Source organism: Pteronotus mesoamericanus, unplaced genomic scaffold (genome assembly GCF_021234165.1).
Source record: "Pteronotus mesoamericanus isolate MK-2021 breed Mesoamerican mustached bat unplaced genomic scaffold, CSHL_Meso_final scaffold_174, whole genome shotgun sequence".
In the NCBI taxonomy this organism is placed as follows: domain Eukaryota; kingdom Metazoa; phylum Chordata; class Mammalia; order Chiroptera; family Mormoopidae; genus Pteronotus; species Pteronotus mesoamericanus.
Window position 1 is genome coordinate 41,067,319 of NW_026555309.1, and position 18,087 is coordinate 41,085,405.

The following is an 18,087-nucleotide window of genomic DNA, read 5'->3' on the forward strand; positions in this document are numbered from 1 at the left end:
TGTGTATGGTACTTGTCATAAAGAAATTTTAAATTCTAATATAGCCAGATTTATCAATCCATTCCTATGTACTGCATTCTTTTTTATTTATATCTTAAGAACTGCTTTCCTCTTCTGAAGATACAGACACATTTGTTTATATTTTCTTCTAAAAGTTTTTAAAATTTGGCTTTCTACATCTAAAACTTTGATCTGAAGATTATTTTTATATGCGGTGTGAGGCATGGATATATTTTTATTTTTTAGGTGGGTAGCAATTATCCCATGAATTTTTCTGACTTACAGGGTCCCCTCCATCCTGTGACACATGCCCAAATACAAATATTAGATGTTCCAGGTACATTTGCAGATGTAAATATGAATTGAAATTACCAACTGAAATTTCATCTGGTGCTAAGTTTTTTATTAAACGAATTCCCTGAGTAAATCCCCCTGACCTAATCCTAACTGTGCCACTGAGGCAGCTGAGTGGAGGTCTGTGGGGCACGGTAAAGATGCTTAACGGTACTTAAGTGTATGCTCTTTAACAGCTTTCAACTTAGAATGTAGGGATTCACCCAGAAATGTCAAATCAAGTACCTAAAAGTACAGCTGTCCAAACTGAAAATTTATCCCTATTAACCTAAGCAGCTTAATTTAAAATAAAATGATAGTTTACGAATTTAAACATTCTCAGCCCTTTCTTGTATCATTTGCTACCTAATCTCCTTTATCCATTTATATCCGTCACTGTATATACCTACCCCGTATACGCGTCACCTCCCTGACCCTCAGCCTTCTCGTGTGAGGCCGGGGACAGGCGTGCTCACAGGGATGTGGTGAGGATGCAGCTGACGTACGCATAGTCTTAGATGCGCGGCTGGCATGTGGGAAATGTGAGTTGTTACTAAGTTTACTCTCTTTATGAATGAGGATTTGTAAATTCAGTACAACCCTCATTATCGTACAGAATTCTTCCCGGTTTTCCTTCAGGCTTGTGTTCATACTTGTTGCTCCCCTTAGTTTACGCTTCTCATCAAACAGTCTGAGAATTTTACCAAAGGAAGACTCATGCCAAAGGTTATTGTTTGTTCCTTTGACTTTTCTCCCCACAATCAGGTCACCTCTGGTTACAAAGCCAAGACAATTGTTACTGCGCTGCCAGGGTCTTTCCTGGATCCGCTGTTATCAACATCCCTCATGGAAGACTATGAGCTGAGACAGTTAGTCTTGGAAGTGATGCATAATCTCATGGATCGCCATGACAACAGGGCAAAGCTTCGAGGGATCAGGTACTGCGCCATCTTGAAATAGGCTTAACGATGATGTTTTTCAGTTTCTACGCTCATGTATTTAACTGTTGTGATTTTTTTCATCTAGGATTTTTAGGTTTTCTGAATTCAATTTAATTATTAATATAGTTTAATTTAATTATTAAATAGTTTAAGTCAGCAGTTGTTTGGAGGTCTTTTCAGAGATCTTAACTACTAGTGGTCACTGGTTACATGAATTTTATTTTGATATTGCTTAAACTTAGAGCATTAGGAGTCAAGATTACTTTGTGAGTTCTTAATTAAATATGCTAATTCAGTGGTATCATTCCATATAGGTTACTTAACATGCTCATTGAAATGAGTGTTATGTAGCCCCTAAGTATAACTATTGATTTGTCACGTAAGAGATGATATTATAACTAAATGTGCTATTCATTAAAAAATGATCCATTGATTTTCTCTAGAATAATACCTGATGTAGCTGATCTGAAGATCAAAAGAGAAAAAATTTGTAGACAAGATGCAAGTTTCATGAAAAAGGTAAGACTGTCTTCTGAAAAATAATGCAAGTTAAAGCCATTTAAATTGTTGGGTAGTTTTATATTGCTGTATGACCTTGAAATGGAGCCACCCTTTACTAACACATTTACTTGGATGGGTTTGGTTTCGGGGAATCCTCTGTGCAACCCCTGCGGAGTTTCTGTAACCTTGGCCCTATGTGCTGGCTTTAGACTTACCTTTGGGAACCCCATGCCCATGTGTGGCGGAAGCTGCGGGGGCTCTTCCCTGGACGGCCCCTGGCCCCCCGAAGGCGGCTGCGCAGTAAGTCGAGGGCGCCCGAGCACCGCCCCCTCCGCCGCATGTCCTCCGCCGTCGCCGGGACTCCTGTGATTCTGTCATCCGTTCTAGTTATTTCTCATACCGGTCTCCGATTTGCTTTTGTCTTTGCCAATTATTACTAAAAACATTTTCATTGTTGACATTAAAACTATGTCTTAACTGCTGTTTTTATTTCAGGCTTATTCTTCATCTCTAATGTTAGTTTGTAGTTGTATACCAGTATATTTGTAGATGTTAATGGTGGGACTGCAGTTCGACCACCTAATTATCAGTTTAAATCTCTCTTCCATGACAATAAGGTAGCTACTTTGCAGGTGGTTATATGCATGTGAAATCACCTTTACTGCATTTTAAGCAAACTCATCTCTTTCCTCTGTCATTACCCTTTTCAGAATGGGCAGCAACTCTATCGCCACATATATTTGGGCTGTAAAGAGGAAGACAATGTTCAGAAAAACTATGAGTTACTTTATACTTCTCTCGCTCTTATAACTATTGAATTGGCCAATGAAGAAGTGGTTATTGATCTCATTCGCTTAGCCATCGCTTTGCAGGTATGCTTTTGTTACTTTTCATTGAAGAAAACGTTTTTGTATGACATACACATCATCTTTAAAGTGGTGGTGCCTTTATCCAAGCACATAAATTTTTAAAGGAAGGCATCTATTTTAAATCTGAAATATTCGAGACAGTGACCAGGGACACTTTTTTTTTTAACAAATGTCTAGTGAGCATTTGACTGTGTGCTAAATATTGTTCACGGCCCTAGGACAACGCAGTCCCCGTGCTCCTACTTGGAGTGGAGTGGGGACGGTAGTCATTAAATAGTATCTGTAGAGTTGTTTGGTAGGGCTTTACATATTGTGGACTACAAGGACAGTAGGTCATGAGACTATTTATAATGTATGTGTACGAGAGTGATATATTAATGTATACATTGAATATATGTGTACTTTTTTTCCCTTGGGAAAGGCTATTTGAGAGATTTTCCTTAGGAAAGGCTATTTGAGAGATTTTAATTCTGTAAAGGGGAATTTATTCTCCTTTCAGAATTAAACAAGCAAACAAACAAAACTTCATATAAGATGACATTTTTGTTAGCATTCCAAACTACCTGCAGTTTTCCAGAACAATCAGAGAGACACTGATGGAGCATAAGACCTTGTGCTGTGCTTGTTTTGGTTAAAGGACAGTGCGATCATCAATGAGGACAACTTGCCAATGTTCCATCGCTGCGGGATCATGGCGCTGGTCGCTGCGTACCTCAACTTCGTGAGCCAGATGATCGCGGTGCCTGCCTTCTGCCAGCACGTCACCAAGGTCAGGTGTTCAGGAAGCCCAGCGGGGTTGGACTTTCTATACAAGATGGCTCGTTTTCTTTTAGTGATTATTCATTGTAATTTTGATGTTTATGTTGCCTAAATTAGGATAATTCTATAAAAATATGCAGTGACTAAATTGAAACTACAGCTAAAACTACAGGTAACTCTTGTATTTTCTGTGATGCCTATTATTTTGTTAGAATATTTTACATAGTGGTTGGATAGAATACTTGGTTTTCTTCGAGGCTACTTCGTGTGATTTCTTAGGTAATTTCTTTCTTTTCAGCAATTATGAATCTTAAGATCTCAATTTTCTTAAATGATTAATGATGCTATTTCTGTTGTTATTGTTTTAAACCAACCTACGTAAGCCAGATCTCAAAAGTTGAATAACTAATGTGCCTCTCAGAAATTTGTTCTTTGTCATTCAATTATGCTAGTTTTTTTCAGCAGTAAGTCATTTAATAATTACTTGCATGATTTAATAACAGTTAGGGGAACCTCATTTGGTGGAATTTGTGCATTTCTCCATCCTGGCTAAAATGTCGGATTTTAGAGCATTCTGAGAAAGAAAACCCTTTCACTCCCTAAACAAGCGTTTGGGTGAATACGCAATGCCTGCTGTTAGAGAGAGAAATATTCTGAGAGCAGGGCATGCCCTTTGGGTGGCTCCCGGCTGACAGGGGAGCCAGACCGAGACGTCACGCATGGGCTGCAGCAGGCACTCAGGAGGGGCTCAGCATGGGCCTGGCGCTTTGCGAAGGGATTTCAGGGACAGGGGCTACTGAGAAAATGTGTTCTTACCCCTTTGCAGCAGGTTTAATCAGATGTTAGGTATTATTGTTTTTTACTACATGTATTACTACATGATTTTGTTATCTGATGAGTTTTCAAAATAATACATGTAAAAACAAAGTGAACTCTGCATTTGAGCTGTAAATGTAGTTTAAATCCCAAAATAAAGTAATGGTATTTCTTATATTTACTTTCTGGTTTTTTTTTTTGTTAGTTTTCCACATTTTCATAGCAATGTCCTGAGAAGTGAGGTTTTGATTTTTTTGTTTTGTCTTTGGATATATTTCAGGTCATTGAAAGTCGAACTATGGAAGCCCCTTATTTTCTGCCAGAGCATATTTTCAGAGATAAGTGCATGTATGTTAATTCATTATATTTCGAGGAGGGGGCGGTCAGTGATTATTATAAAGGAATAAACTGTTGTTAGAATAATTTTCTGGTGTTGTATAATAATCATATTTTGTGTTTCTGACATTCAATTCGTCGAAATTCTTTCTCTTGCTATGAAGTTCTTGTACATGATAAGCATAGGGCTTAGGTACACATAGATCAAGCTTTGATGAAAAACTCATCTTTTAATATGGAGATATATCTCTTAAATATAGCATGTTTTCATATAAACAAACCCTGCTTTAAGGGAATATAATATCCTGTTCAAGACTTTCAAACAAGAGATAACAATCCTCATAAAATTGTGGGAGAAAGAATTTATTAAGGAAAATTAATAATTTATACCCTGCATTCTTCATTGCTCTCCAAACCAAAAGAAAGAACAGTATACTCTTCACATTTCTGGGCTGTAAAGTGGTTTAATATTGAAAGTGTCAGCATAAGATAAAACCAAGGAGTTTCAAAGGAAAATGAAAGTTCATTTCATTAGGGGCAAGTGCTCCGTATCAGCTGGCTAGCTAACATGTCTTCCCATTAACTATCAGTAAACTGCATTTTTAGTTTCTTCTCTCAGTAGACATTTAGTTAGCCAGAAAGTGAAAGCCGAATTCAGTCCTCCTCCTCACTTAGCGTGGGCATGCCGCCGGAACAACGTGCAAGGCCCGCCCCCTCCCCGAGGGTGGCTGGGGACGGATCGCTGCAGAACTCTCGCTGTGAGGGGCCACAGACCGCGTGCTTGTGAGGAGCTCGAGTCACTCCTCTCAAACACACTGCTGCTGACTGCAGCCTGCGTTCACAAGAGTTAGGCTGTGACCTAGAATGTTTGCATGTCTACTTACTTTTGCTCATTTAAATAACACTGCCTGACTTTTGTTTGATCGACCTGACAGGCTTCCAAAATCCTTAGAGAAGCATGACAAAGATTTGTACTTCTTGACCAACAAGATTGCAGAGTCACTTGGTGGAAGTGGCTATAGTGTCGAGAGACTGTCAGTGCCCTACGTACCACAGGTCACAGGTAAGGGGAGGCTGACCGGGACTCGTTCTAGTGATGTGTTTCAATAATTTTTCCATACCCAATTAGCAATGGAAGTTAGTTGTTTGTTTACCTACTGTGCCACAGCTTTTTCAAATGCTGCAGGACGTTGACTTGTATTTTTAAATTTTCCTCTTGAAACAGTTAGTAAATCTCTAAAGATACATACATGCAGGGGTGAGCTTTACAGGTTTACAGGTGTGAGTATATGAAATAGTTTATCCCTGTAATATTATTAATTGTATTATTTACAGTATTATTAACCTGCTTTTGCCCACCCCTGTATATGATTTTATCAAGAACAGATTGAGTCCTTGAGTTATTGTTATACTAAATAATAATATACTTTAAACAAAGAAGGAAAGCAAGAGCTTTCCTCTTCAACCAATATTGAATTTAACTCATGGAAATTGGTGCAAATTGTTTAATTAGTTATTTGTGTCCATTGAGCCTGATGAATTAAGCAGCTTTTGTCACTTGAAAGAGAGCAGATCATTTGCTAGGCAAAGAAATATTCAAACTTTTTAAGTTAAGAATACGTTTCCCTCTACACATATGCATTTCCTCCTGTTCTTTTCATTGAATGCAGCAATTCTCTTGTGTTTCAAGGCAAAACTGCAGGGCGTCTTACATGCAGTTTTTATTTTAGAAATTGAAATCAAACAATTTCTGTGTTCCACTTTCATTTTACTCGGTGATTATATAAATACTAAATTTGGTGGAACTAGTTCTTCCTTTGGGGATACCTCTGTTGTAGAAGAGAACTGTTTGATTTCAGTGAGGTGGTTTTATGGAATAATCACTAAAAGCAGCGCAGTCTTTGTAAGTACTTACCTCTTTTATAATGTGGACCCAAAATATATACATTCATTACTATGATAGTTGTTCATAATAGTCTGAGATGTTAATGAATTCTTTTGCATTTTATTTTTAATCCTGTACTATAAAAGATTTTGCTCTTCATGAATTCCATAGGGAAATAAAAATGTTAAAAATGAAAACATTAGCAGAGCATTGTAATTTAAAAGAGTTTTAAAATATTTTATTCTTATAATTTGGATTTAGCTCTCTTTTCTTCAGGCAAAAAACCTCATAAGCCCAGGCACAAACACAAAGGTAAATCAAGGCTGCTTTGGCCTGCCCTTCCCGTCACCTGTCCTCTAGGAAAACAGCTTAATAAAACGTGCCTTTTAGAGAATGGAGCCAGCGCCTGCATATTTTATGTTCTTACAAGCTCGGTTGTTATTTTGCTCTACCCTCCCCGTAGCTGCAGTTTATTTCCACCGCTTACTCCCTGTACCCTGGTCCTTTAGCTCATAACTGTTTTTAGTGAATGTTCTGGTGCTTTTCTTCAACAGGTAGTTTGCTCTTTTCCATTTCCTTCCACCCCTGAAAGAGGTGTCAGCCCTTTCGTAATGCCTCCTTATCCCCGACTGGAAGAATCCTGAGTATTTCAGTACCTAAACTGTAAAACTGCAGAGAAGTTGCTCAGACAGAATAAGATGTTTCTGACTCACAAAGACTTCGGTACTTTAGAGCAGCCAGTGGTGTAGGTGCCCAGCGTTAACGGAGAACAGTCAGAGGGGCAGGGGTGACACCGGGTGAGACAGTCAGCTGGGTGTTCCGTTTCTCTTTGCCTGTGTGACCGTCAGATACTCATTTTGAAAATTAAGGGATTCAAGAACATATGCCAAAAGAAATAATGAAATAATAATGAAATGATTTCATTATTCCTTGACTTATAGTTTGTTTTTATTCTGTTAAATAAGCATTAATTTTAGATGGAATTTTGTGTTTTCCTGTACGACCAAAAAAGTACACCTGTGTGAGTAGTATCAGCGCTGAACTATGGTATTTTGAATTTTGTGTAGGTAACTTCTTTTTGAAATTCCATTTGGCCCCAGGTAGCTTTTGAATGGCACCTGAGTGGTATGGCAGCCCTAATTACATTTATGATTTATTATACACAGTTAGGTCCGTATCTATATCTTATTTTTAAATCACCATGGAAACTTCATTGAGAGGACTTTTGTTCTGGCTACGCTCGTGCCAGACCGTTTTCCCGGTTCCTTAGCCGTCGGAGCGCAGTTGTGCACATCGCTCATAGACACACCAGGTGGCGGCAGGACATCGCTGGAGGAGTTAGGCAGGGCCCTGCGCGTCAGGGGAACTGCGGATTATCACCAGTATAAACAGCAGACACAGGAGGGGGGTGGAAAATGGGGAGGACCTGGCAGGTTGTGTCTGAGACCGCCTCCGCCCCCTGTCGGGGAGGGGAGCGAAGCGAGGGTCTCCCTGGGCGCCTGTACTCAGACCCTGGGGCGGTAACAGGGCGGCCCCCAGGTCAGCGGGGCGGGGCCGTCCCCGGGGGCCGCGGTGGGCTTGCAGGGCGGCGCGGGCACAGGCGCAGGCGGCCGTGGGGGCCGGGGCGCTGTCGCCCGCGAGCTCTGTGCCAGGGGCCTTGCGTTTGTGAGGGCGTACGAGGCACCGATCGTAGCTGTGCTGTGGCGTTCCCGCGGGAACCTGTAAGCAGGTGATTATATAAGTCAAAAAAACCCCAGCATTTCAAGAATATACTGTTAGAGTTTCCCATGAAAGTTTATTTCCTTCCCTTTTACAATTTGGAATCTTTTGATCTCTCTTTCCTTTATACTTCCCCTCTGTTCCCATCGGTTTTTGCCACTCGGTGGTCCCTTTCCCGCCCCGAGCCTCTGCTCCTTTGTCTCTGAGTCTTCGACTGACCCTTTTCTGCAGCCTCCTCAGCCTGCGCACACTAACCTAGACGTTCTTTCAGGGGCTCTCTGTGACCCAGGCTGTTTATTCTTCATCCTGAGTTCCAGTGGGACCTTGGAAGCTGGCCCTCCTGGGGGTAAAAGCAGGTCTGCAGTGGTGACCACGTGCTATTGAGTAGCAGTTCCATTGTCACTGTGTTTGCTAATTTGTATCGAAGTGCATGATCGCCAGGGAAAAACAGAAAGAAGGCAGCGTCTTGTCAGCTCGGTAATAGCCACGTGCAGTAAAACAGTAACCTGAAAACTCTAGCATGGCAATACGGCGTAGTAGTTTGTCACCTGAGTGTGTGCTAGCTCTGTGCCTCCAGCCTCACCTAGAGCAGAACCTGAGGGACTCCTGGGCGACACACGCAAAGGGCGTCGGTCACTGATTAGTAAAAATTAATCTGATCTTGGGTCAGGGAGGTAAGACATTAACTTAGGTCTCTGTAGTACAAGGCCCAGTAGATGCCTGAAGGGTAATAATGACCAAAGAAGGGAAGATCACTCATAACTGACAGGAAATTTTTGTACCTAGAAGAAAGAGGGATAAGTAGAAATAAGTGGAGTAATATTTAAGATTTTTAAGGAAGCAATATGTTCAGTGAGGCCTTGGAAGATATGAATCTCTCTGGTTGGCGGGACGTAAAGAAGGACAGGTAATATAAAGTGCTTCCAGCAGGGGATTCTGTTGGTAGAAAAGCGTGGGAGGCAGGCATGGTAGAGCGTGCGCAGAGGATGGAGGAAAGGCACACGTATGACATAAACACCAGGTGAGTTAGAGCAGCTGAAGTTGCTGTTGGCGCTGATAAGACAGGAGAGCCCAGAAGGCTGGTTCAGCTCATCAGGTGGCGGGGGGTTGCTCGCCGCAGTGCTGCGCTCGGTGCTTTGAGAGGCCTGCGACACGCTGGTGGCAGTCGGGGAACTACCGAGGGGTCTGTCACCCGTCGGGCTGGACTAGGGTGGTAGTTCTCCGCTGAGGGTGATTTTGTCCATCCAAGGGACACATTCGTCCTGGGGACATTTTCGGTGACCAGCGCTGGGACAGGCCTGCTGGCATCTAATGGGTAGCAGCTCGGGATGCTGCCGAGCTCGCCGCAGCCCACGGGACGGCTCCCCACAGCGCCCGCTCTCCGGCCTAAGCTGCTGCTGGTGCTGGGATTGAGAAAGCTGCCTGAGGCGCGCTGCGGTAACAGGCAGTCGCAGCTCCTTGGAGGGTTAAAACAGCGAAGACTTACCTGTGCTCAGTCAGAGTGTGCATATCGTCATATCATCCGTGTCTGGAATCCCGCTGATGGGGCAGCCGTGCCTGGGAACGCTGCTCATGCTTCCTGGGCCGGAACTAGTTACACGTCTCCCCTAACCACAGACAGGCCAGGAACTGCAGCCTTACTGTGTGTGTCCAGGAAAAGGGTAAACGACCAAGTCGGATTGATAGCATTGAGTACTCCCGTGGCAGGCTGCTCTGGAGGGGAGGAGTAGGCAATAAGAGAGAAACTGGTTTCTTTATCCTCGCCTTTTCCTTTCTAGTTCGTCAGTGGAATAAAAGCGCAGTACGTGCAGAGCAGGATTGGAAAGATGCAGTGGCAGCTGGTTACACAGTGTGTGTGCAGCTGCAGCCTGAGTGTGCAGCACCGTGTTCATCCAGAAAGTGCAAACATGACTCTTAATTTCCTGAAATTTTTTGAAACCTGTAATATGTAGTTTATAAATGGCATTTCATTTCTAACTGGCATATAATGGGGAAATTTTTTTATTTTAGATGAAGATCGACTTTCTAGAAGAAAAAGTATCGTGGACACCGTATCCATTCAGGTGGATATTTTACCCAGCAGCGTTCCGTCTGACGATGTGGTAAGTCTCTGTGAGTTCATAACGCAGTAGTTTCTTGAGGTAGACATCAATTCGAAAAATTTTTTTGCCCCTCCAGGCTTTTGAAAAGGAGCAAATGCAACTCTAAATTATCCCCAAATCACCAATTTCTGTCATTAGTAAAAATTAATCTGATTTAGGTTTGAATTTACTTGTAATTTATTTTAGTAAACTCATTTTGGCTACCTGTAAAGATACATAAATGTCACATGTTTTATGATATTATTAGATTTCACATTGTAATTTGGTGTAATAAAGTGATCTGTAGGACAGAACCAAGTAAGATTTTTTTTTATATAAGTAAAAAATGTCACATAAGACCTGATACTAAATTAGGAGGTCTTGAAATTCTATCTTTAAAGATTTATGAAACATAAATTATGAGAGTAAATGGAATTAGACACTTCACGTGGAGACGGATGCTCCTCACTTTTAGAAAGTTTCAAAGCTTCATCTATGAGGGACATTTGTATCATTTTAGATAATAAACATAATCTAATGTAGGTGAAGCCATCTCAATTGCCTATGTACTCATTGGGGACTGAGACTTACTTGAAACATCAAAGATTTAATGCTCTCCTTCTGTTTCAATAGAGCACAAGAGTACCCTCCTGAGTGGTAGGAAGAAAAAGCAGCGGCCCTCTCTGGGGCTCATTCCACACAAATCACCAGAGAATTTTTTGATAGTCAAGTAAAAATGACGAAGTACCAGCATGTCAAGTCACCCTCCTCCTTGTGACTTACTCATTGTTTGCCTTCCTAGGTATTTCATTATTTCTCAGTTGGTACCATATAAATAATTAAAAGAATATCCATCTAAGAAAAGGGGAAGGAAGTTGTCTGAGTTCATGCTTTCTCGACCTCCTCTCTCCTACCCCTTTCTCATCCCCGCCAGTTAATTTATATTCAGGAATTAAAACGATTTGGTGGCCAGGGCACAGCTGACAAGCTTATGTGTGGTTCAACTCCCCATTAGGTAGAAGCAATCAACTTTATTACAAAATTATCAACAGGGCATTAAGAGGCAGTTAGTGTTCATTTTGGAACTTAGCCTTTTGGGATTGGTTGAAAGTTTCTTGCCAGTTTAAGGTTCAAGAAAAAGCATCTTCTCCCAGTTCACCTCATCTAAGCCATTTAATAGCTGTGCTCCTTACTAGAAAGGAGGCTGTCTTACTAGCTCTTTAAATGCTTCTGAATTTGGTAAAATTATGTTTCGAGGGAAGAAATTCATCTCTAAAGCCTTAGTTTATACACTATATCTTGCCAAGAGCATACTGTGTTGCGTTGACTGGTATTGTTCCATTTTACTTTTGTTAACCATTTTTATTTCTTTTAAGGATACATATAAAGCACTTCAAACTGTTGCAGATGGTCTCTCTTGATAAAATGAGCTGAAGAGACATCTGTATAAAGATAGTATAGGAGGAGGATTCTTAAACATGAACTTTATATTAAAAGTCCATTAATACATTTGTTAACTTGTTAAAGATCCTTTCTCTTTGCTGTAAGTCCAAAGTCAAATATGCCTCACACTGAGCATTTGAAAAGTTAAGTGAACAGTTTGCTGTAAGATTTCCTCGAGTATGTTGGAGTTTCAAACCCACTTACCATTATGGAATCTTATTTGTCATCTTAGGAATGATTGTTCAAATACCAGAAGACAAAATACATTACCTTCTAGGCTAGGAAACTAAATAATTGCATGGTGTGAACAGAAGTTTGTGTCAGTTAGGTATTCACCAGTTAATGGTGTAACAGAATACCAGGCTATGAATAAGTACATTGACTTGACTCTTCTGTTTGGTCAAAATTAGTTGAAATTTTGCATACATAATCCCAGTTAGTCTTCATACATATCTGATATCTGCTTTTAGGGTTAATAACAAAGAACAGTCAGAAGATCATTTAGATAGAGATCATAGCAAACTGGTGCTTTCTCTAGATACAGCTCACACTGTTACTATAGTCTGTTGAAATACCTGGTCCCCATGAGGTACGTCAGTTTCAACATTTGCAATTCAAACCTTAGCTTACTGTGAATCACTTAGTAAATTTTTCCTAAAAATTGCCATACGTGAACTTTTATATATATGAACTTTTTCTGAAAATCTCTATAAATATACTAGTACATTTAATTAATTCAAGACTATAAATGGCGAAAATGATAGCGGCGTCCCTGCCTCCTGAGGCAGCATGGTCAGCTTAAGTAGCAGAACGCAGGGTCGCGGGGTGCCTTTGAGCCGGGTGCCCTCTCTGAGCGTTGTGGGCGTGACTGCCGCGCGTGATGGACATGCGTGACGTTTGATGTCAGCACCAGCTGTGCTCTCTAACAGGTGTAATAGTCAGGGCTTCATTGTTGGGGGAATGGGTGGAAGGTGATGGGAGGTTACCTATAATCAATTTGTCTTTGCACAGAATTAAGCAGTGGTGAGCTGAAAGGGTTGTTGTTTGCGCTAGGACAAGTAACAGATTTTTTTTTTTTGACATATATAGTCCTGCCTTTTTCCCAAATGTAACTGAAGAGCCCTGCATGTGTGCTAGCAAAACAATAATTCTACCATCGAGTCAGTATTAGTCAGAACCTGCTGTGCTGGGCGCCGCACAGCTATGGAGGTATCAGTGGAAGTGGCGTGAGAGGGGGTCTGAGTGGGAAAAGAGGAGCAGCAGGCTTCAGGCAGGCCCGGGGGTGTTGCCCGTGCTCGGTTGGAGTCCCCGATCAGAAGGCCCCAAGTGAGGCAAAGGCCACAGAGAGGAGGGGTGTCGCAGCGCCTCTGGGGTGGTGCCTTTGCGCCACTTCCCCCAGCCCCAGCACACCCAGTTATAGAGTTGGCGCACGTTCTCATTTAATACGTATTTTATTTTTGATTTTAGAGATGGGAAGGGAGGGAGAAGGAGAGGGCAAAGAAACATGGATGTGAGAGAGAAGCATCGATTGATTGCCTTCCCTACACGCCTCAGGGGGCCAAACCTGCAGCCCAGGCATGTGCCCCGACCAGCAATCGGACCAGCAACGTTTCGGTTCACAGGACAATGCCCAGCCAACTGAGCCACACCGGCTGGGGTGGAACAGATTCCAGTTTAGCTGAGCACTATCTGAAGTAGGCGGCTTGCATTTAGCAGCTTCATTGCACGAAATACATTAATCATTAAACACTATTATAAAAAAAATTTTTAAAAAATAGCTTTCTCAAAAGGGGATCTTAGGAAAAAAGATTGAAGACAAATTATAGACGGTGTTATCGCCAGCCTTCAGGCTTTGTATGTAACTTGGTAGGAAGTGGGGAGACACTGGAATGTGGGTGTGTCACTTCAGAGCTGTGCTTTCATTAAGTGAATTTGAGAGGCCGAGTAGGTGGAATTGGAAAGAGGAGCTGGAAGTGAGAGGCCAGTACGAGGACCCAGAGCAGCGAGGCTGGAGAGGAGAGGGGCGGGCGGGAGTCCTCTGTCCTGCCGGCGGAGCGGGGAGGACCAGCAGGGGACTGGAAGCAACTTCGAGAAAGGACATTCAAAGGACAGGGACAGAATGACTCAATATGGATGCTCAGAGACTGAGTCACAGATACCCAAATTGAGGAGAACAAGAACAAATAGCGGAAAAGAGTTATTAGGTGAAGTCTGTTAGCTTTTCCCTCATCCCGACTGAACAGGTCATAAGTAAAAATCTCCAGTGTTCTTTCTCTGGTACTACGGTGCCTTCTCAAAAGTCCAAGCCCTTCGCCAGTTGTAAAAACAAAAGTCGTTTGTGTGTTTTTTCATTGAGGCACTAGATTGCTTCTAGGTACAAATAATTGACCAGCCAGAGCCTAATCTTTTATATCTGCTCCAAATACCTAGAAGAAAGTCACAGAAGATTTCCAAGCTCAGTCTGGCTTCAACTAGAAGTGTGAACCCTCAGTAGAAAAACTGAGGCAGTGGAACTGTTCGTTGCTGCTTGATTTCCAGTCAGAGCCTTTGTGTTACAGAGAATGAAGGTGCAAAGCATGAAGTCTTTTGCTTTCCTTAGTCTTGTGGCTTAGACTTAGCAAAGAAGCGCATGAGCTAAAAGTAGGGATGACCAGAGCCCCAGGCAAACACTCAACCTATCATTTCTTAATTTTTATTCAGAGATAATATAGTGGCTGGATATATTTATTCCTCCTGAAAATGGGCTCGTGCCGCAAAAAGTATTACTGACTTTTTTATTGTTATTAAGTGGTGGATTTCAAATCTTTTACATATCTCAAAGCAACAGTGAAATTTGAAAACCCCAAGTAAAAGGGTATTTCTGGACAGTAAGACTTGGTGGTTGACCTTACAAGACCCAGAGTATGATTATTTTAAGCTGTTGATTATACTCATTGAACGCTTCCCAAAGTAGTGAGTCTTGCTTTTAAACCATTTAAAGTTGTAGGTTATTTCATTTTTGATTTGTAAGCTGTATGTGGTACCAAAATCATAGAGACTATAGAGCAGTTAGTTTTTCTGTGCTCCATGGCGGAAGCTGTGTATAATCTCTGCCTTGAATATCGGCAAGCACTGTTCCCTTGGGAAGCAGTTCCGCCGGCGGACCGCGGTCTTCTTGCACATCACATTAGGGGAGGCTGGTTCTAACTCAGCACTGGCTGAGTTGCCTAGGGGACGCGAATGTCAGTGTGTGGGCTTGTAGGGGACCACTGCAGCAGGCCGCTGTCATGGCCACTGAAAGGGTGGCCCTCATAGGACACTGTGGAGGATAATCAGAAATCGAGGCGACACAAAGGGACAAAAGTTTGTAGAGTTCTTCCGTGACTGCCCTGGCTGGGTGGCTTAGCTGGTTGGAGCGCCATCCCGTCCATCAGAAAGGGCGCAGGTTCGATAACCCCCGGCCCCCTGTCTGAGCGCGTGCAGGAGGCGACCTATTGGTGTTGCCCGCACATCGATGTTTCTCTTTCCCTCGCTCTCAAATCAATAAACATATCAATGGATGAGGATTAAAAAAGTTTTTATATACTTTTTTATATACTTTTACTAGGTGAAAGTAATATTTGTATTAATCTTTCTTAATTATTTTACTTAAAATCACTTTTCTCCAGGTTAGTAACACTGAAGAAATCACCTTTGAAACATTAAAGAAAGCAATTGGTGAGATTTTTTTGTACTCATTAACTCTCCTAATATTTTGATAGTTTATGTGTATCTTAGTACATGTTTAAATGCCAGAATAAATAAAGGCAATATGGCAAAAAATATATATATATACACATGCATATATAATATATATACATATATACATATGTATATATACACACGTGTGTATGTGTATATATACACACACTGCTGATTTCTATGTAAGCATATAATTGATTTATTCAGCTGTATTCTTTTGGCTTTTACAATTATAAAAAAAAATCAGAGTAATATTTTATACAAAGATCACTGAAGACTGCAGAGTTAGTCCACCCTGGGTATGAATTTTGGCTCCAGCACTTCCAGCTGAGTGACCTCAGGAGGGTTTGTCCCTGTCTCCGCCTCAGCGATCCCATGGGCGAAATGGCAAGAATGAACGTGGCGCCCTCTCAGCCTCCCCCACGCAGCCAGCCCCTCTCTCACCCCGTTACACCCCGCTGCTCGTTACCCTGCTCGTTACCCTCCTTGTGCCTGTGAGAAATCACTCCGTTGACCTGACCAGGGCTCCTGAGCCTTCCGCCTGCCTGCCTCTCACGAGTCCAAGCAGCCTGCATGCCAGCACCCAACGAGGGTGGCGCTAAAACACGCTGCGGGTGCGTGCCCGCCCAGCTCTGCCAGAGTCTGTGCGGAGGAAGGGACCCCCTGTGACGAGACAGGCCACATGTCATCCCAAAATAAAAAGCCCTCTTCAGGCTGCGGTGAATAAATGGGAAAGGCCAGGACGGTGCGGCTCTGAGTGACGCTGTCTGTACTGTGCCATTCGACACCGGGTTTAGCAGACTTGGAATGCAGTGCTCGCTCTGTGCGCGGCGTGACTGCTCATGGAGGAGGCACCCTTCAGGGAGGGGGCCAGCAGGCCTGGCTTGTTTGGCAGGGAGACCGAGGCAGTCTGTAACGGGTGTTGTGTAGTTTTAACCCGTAGGTTTAAATAATTTTGTGCATGTGTTGCTTTCCAGCCTTAATTAAGACATTTCAAGCATGTTACACCTTTTGGGTTTTTTTCACGTAAAAGCAGTCCTATAAATATTGTTTCTTTTGGGTTTTGATATCATTTACTCCTGTGGACATTGGCACAGTCCTGTGTTCCTTCTAACGGGTATTTATAAACATATACATAGATACCAATGGAATGGAAGAACAGGAAAAGGAAAAGAGGCGCCTTGTCATAGAGAAATTCCAGAAAGCGCCTTTTGAAGAAATAGCCGCACAGTGTGAATCCAAAGTAAGTAAATAAATGTTGAAGGGGCAGGGGTGGAGGGTGTTTGGGGGGAACTTCCTGGGTAATTAGCCGGTAGGTTCCATTTTTAGGCAAATCAGCAGAACCCAGCATAATGTATCAGGTAGGGACCGAAAACTTTAAAAGCATAGGTAGCTGTGAAGCCTAAATAGTTTATTTTTATGCTATAAGCTGATGGAAACGAGAGATCCCAGACTACATGTTAAGGATTGTTGTTGCTTTGATACTTTTTTTTTTTTGCAGTGATTTTCAAAGATTTTGCTGTCGGTATTTTATTTTGTGTATCTATTGGTTTGTTTTTACCAGTGAGATTAGAAAAGTAATAAAAGAGAAACTTTATATCACGTGAGACAGACAAAACCAGAACATTAAAGCATTCTCTATACTCTCAGTATAATAGCTACAGTTACGCTTTGTCTTTCAAATTGCATATGTATTATCCATATGGGTATTTGGAAAATAGTAAGTTTGTTCTTAACATGTTTTCTCTTTTATAGGCAAATTTGCTTCACGATAGACTTACTCAAATACTGGAACTCACTATACGGTAAGGGTTTTGTTATTTGTTACTACAACAGCAATAAAACTACAACAACCTGGGAACTATTAGCCCCCAATAAATTTGTGGCTGATTATGCTTTTCATTTAGGATACACATGAGGTCCTATAGGTTCATGTGTATTAGGAGCCATTCTCTTTGCTGGACAGAGTCTGATGCCATTTCTTGTGCAGGTGTCTTCTGGCTTTTCTAGCTGTCCTTTGAAGTGTTTTTATAAGGCTGTTTGTGTAATTTGGAAGACTCACATTATAGTGATGTGTTGAACCAGGTAATTTCTCCTGTTTAACCATTCTGACCTGCAAAGCTACAGTGTCTTGTGGTTTGACCTCAGAGTCCTTTCTAGGGCAGTAACAAAACTTGCCTTGAGCTTTCCTAAGTCATCTCCATTTGAGTCTGTTATAAGTTGTTTTATGCTCCAAAACATGGTATCGAGTATACTTTGGTTAATCTGTATCTATTGGTTATTAAGAACTGAAGCGCATGACGCAGGGAGAGGCAAGCTCCGGGTTCCGTCTAAGGAGAGCGCTTCCGCCTGTTCTTAATTGACTTCAGTGCGGAAGCGGCCTTCGTAGGCAGTGGTGCAGCAGAGGAGACGTAGATAAGAGCCCTGTTTCTGCACTTCTTTTCTCCATCAGCTTATCTGTTATATTTTTAACTTGATCAATAAAGTCTGTTCTGCTTCAATCCCAGTGTCCTATAGTAAAAGACAGGTATGTGCTGTAGTCTGCTTGTTTTTTTATTTCAGCCTTTCTTCCTGCTTCATATGCAAGGCATGTTTTCACAGCTTATTCTAGGCACTTCCCCACCATTCCTGCCAACCCTCAATAAGTTGAGAATCGCTCACAAAATTTCAGAACAAAGAATGGG

At 41.9% G+C, this 18,087-nt stretch overlaps 1 protein-coding gene across 2 annotated transcripts in view; it reads left to right on the forward strand.

Annotated features, from left to right (window-relative positions):
- The window catches only part of EFR3A (EFR3 homolog A), a 69,833-nt gene that overhangs the window by 45,556 nt on the left and 6,190 nt on the right, over positions 1–18,087 (forward strand). For both annotated transcript variants that reach the window (XM_054590499.1, XM_054590498.1), the window contains exons 13-22: positions 1,099–1,271; positions 1,718–1,793; positions 2,486–2,647; positions 3,282–3,413; positions 4,500–4,567; positions 5,491–5,618; positions 10,170–10,261; positions 15,331–15,379; positions 16,543–16,646; positions 17,159–17,208. In XM_054590499.1, coding sequence (XP_054446474.1) covers positions 1,099–1,271; positions 1,718–1,793; positions 2,486–2,647; positions 3,282–3,413; positions 4,500–4,567; positions 5,491–5,618; positions 10,170–10,261; positions 15,331–15,379; positions 16,543–16,646; positions 17,159–17,208 — 1,034 coding nt within the window. The remainder of the gene's footprint in view (positions 1–1,098; positions 1,272–1,717; positions 1,794–2,485; positions 2,648–3,281; positions 3,414–4,499; positions 4,568–5,490; positions 5,619–10,169; positions 10,262–15,330; positions 15,380–16,542; positions 16,647–17,158; positions 17,209–18,087) is intronic.